A 2,703-nucleotide genomic window follows, 5' to 3' on the forward strand; every position below is an offset into this window, starting at 1 on the left:
AAGAAGAATTGTTGGTTAGTCTATATATCTGGGCAGCGATCAGAGGCTATGAATTCATTGTGCGAAGGTCGACTATTGGGAGGTCTTGCCGATTAACAATCACCTACTCATGTAATCGATTCCGTTCTGGTTGCTAATTCTCGGTATTAGGTAAGGAAGATTGGAGCGAGAATTGGCTTTTTAAACACTGGGAAGCTAGATTCTCTTGACATAACCACGACACTAAAGATAACTGCAAGTCTCTAGACGATCTCGATTTCCTAGACAATCACGAATCTTAAGATCGGTAGCAGGAAGTGTCGCGGGACTAAACGCAAAACGAGCTTCGAGGCCCTCGAAATGAGCCTTATTATGGGCCTTTAGATAGGTTGGAAGGTAAGGGGGGGAAACGACTACCTATATGTAGTAAATGCAATTTAGAAGGCTATATAAGGAGTGTAAAATCTTGTCCCTAACGACACCGCTCTAGCCCCTGCTGAGAAGCTAAAATACAGTGGATGTTGCTGATTAATGGGAGACCTGTTAGTGTACGGACCCGTGAACCTATTGGGAGCCAAAACCGAGTAGGAATCAAACAAACCAAATCAACTGCAGCGGGCGTAACACCGACATCCAAGTGGGTCGGTCAACTGTTGCCCTTGCGTACGAGTCGTAACAAAGAAATGGGCTGGATGTTAGCTCGTGTTTGCATAGAGTTGATGAGAACATTTTGATTTGCATGAAAGAATCACAATGTGAATTTCCAATGAATCATCGCGAAAGTTCGTCCTTGAGCGAGCGGAATAGTGTACGTGAAGAACAAGGAAAGACAAAAAGCAGTCTTGTAATATGTAGAAGAGTTTTGCAATTGGGTTCTCTGGTATGTGTGCTAATTGTTTTACCCTGGATGACGTGCTACCTCAGCACTTATCTCCAATCACAGCCTTTGCCTCAAATACGCCGTCATTGTAAGTGAAGTCCTTGGTGTTTCCGTGTACGCAGTTGCAACGGTAGTTGATCTGCGTAACGGTGGTTTGAAAGTTGATGTTACTCAAGGCACCACCGAGCTCTTTGCACTGTGATCCGAGTGCCGCCTCGACGTAGGCCGTCGTGCACTTTGGTGACCACGTTCCGTCTTTGGCAATGATGCAGCTTCCAGAGTAACTCATTCTCCGGGGGTCTCCATGGGCTGCGGAGACGAGCGCAGGAAGAAGGACAAGGAGGTTGATAAGTTGCACTAAGTCAAGTGAAGTTTGACTGCGGTTACGTGAGGCAAGTGGTTGAATGAAAGCTTACTGTTTACGGTCAGTGTTGGACGACAATTGAGGAGTTGTTTAAAAAGAATCGAGCTATGGCTCGGACGGAATCGCTAGTTATAAAGATGTGGTGGGACGAACAGAGGACAGTCCCGGGACGATGTGCTGATGATTACTTGCTGCGATTGAAAATAGAGTTGCGCACCGACCTGTCTCTACATAGTTACTTCCGATAATGCCGTAGGATATCCCAGCTAATATCAGTTCCGGTTTGATTGACACACCCGGTGGAGAATATCTCCACTCAACGCCTCGCGGCGAGTTAGCTGCGGAATGACTGCAGCCTGGTCTGTGGCTCTCCACTGAGGAAGCTTTTGCGAAGGTCACAACCGCCCTATATTTTGCGAGTGTCAAATAGTGGACGCTTCGCCCCAAACTTCAAAATGTTAATCAACACATATTACTATACATACATACATGATTTATTACGCCCCGGCTAAGCTTTTCCAGGGCTCGTATGATTGTTTACATGGTCTCCACCTTCGTCCATATCCCTGCCTCCCAGAAGCCCATAAGAGCATCATCAATCTCTATGTCGTCTTTGTCACTACTTATCATCACTGCGCTTGCTTGTGGGGCTCGTAGCAGTCCATCTCGAGCTTGTTTCCCAAAGTATTCGGCGTCCTATCGCCGGCGGCCGAGGCCAGCCTTGTTGTCGATGGCACGAGGGTGCGTGGGGTGTCGTCGGTTAGTGTGTTGATATAGGTTGTGTGTTGTTTCGTTGCTGGTTGATCTGTGCATCCGGCCTATGTGTGTTTATGGCAAAAATGATTATCTCTTTGACAACGTTTACGCGTCGCGACCCGTCATCAGAATCGGACGCGCTCTTTTCTCCGAGAAAGTACGACAGGTCCCATGCGGTCAAGACAGCTGGAGGGGTTGAAGCTATCACATGAGGCTGTGACGATAGTCGCTAGTTGCAAGAATGATTTTGCAGGATTCCATGAGATATAGGTATTAGATACTCTCGACCAAAGTTGCTCCCTCCTTTCTTTGGAGGTATATTAGCACTCGAATTCGGCTTTAGCCTCATTCCATCATTCTGTATCTGAGGCAAAGCTGTCGGATTGGAAGTCCAATTCGACCTCGAGGTCAGGGCGCCCGCGCAGGGGTCACTTACACCCATACATACAATAATCGCGGCCTGCCCAACCTACGGTTGGAACCTCCCTTTTACACCCTTACGCAGAAGTTAATATAGGTCAATTGACCTCTTCGTTGACCCGCGGTTCGAACCGAAATCCCTGTGATAGGGATATCACCAGAACCCTTCCGAAAGAAATTTGGGCTCGATATTTGGGCTCGATTTTTACCTGCATTTCTGGCTCCAGACTAATCGACAGACTAATCGGCAGAAATTTCCAGGGAGACCGGCGACTTATGCCGGGCACCATTACCTGCTGTCTCC

The 2,703-nt window shown here is 47.6% G+C and overlaps 1 protein-coding gene across 1 annotated transcript; it reads right to left on the minus strand.

Annotated features, from left to right (window-relative positions):
* Positions 1-813: 813 nt before the first annotated feature.
* Positions 814-1,436, minus strand: BDZ83DRAFT_224922 (uncharacterized protein). The gene is made up of 2 exons (XM_060501765.1): positions 1,276-1,436; positions 814-1,216 (listed from the first exon to the last, which is right to left on the minus strand). Coding segments are annotated over exons 1-2 (318 nt in total). The 5' UTR covers positions 1,277-1,436; the 3' UTR covers positions 814-899.
* Positions 1,437-2,703: the final 1,267 nt, after the last annotated feature.

This window comes from Colletotrichum acutatum (assembly GCF_030867785.1).
Source record: "Colletotrichum acutatum strain CBS 112980 chromosome Unknown BDZ83scaffold_264, whole genome shotgun sequence".
In the NCBI taxonomy this organism is placed as follows: Eukaryota; Fungi; Ascomycota; class Sordariomycetes; order Glomerellales; family Glomerellaceae; genus Colletotrichum; species Colletotrichum acutatum.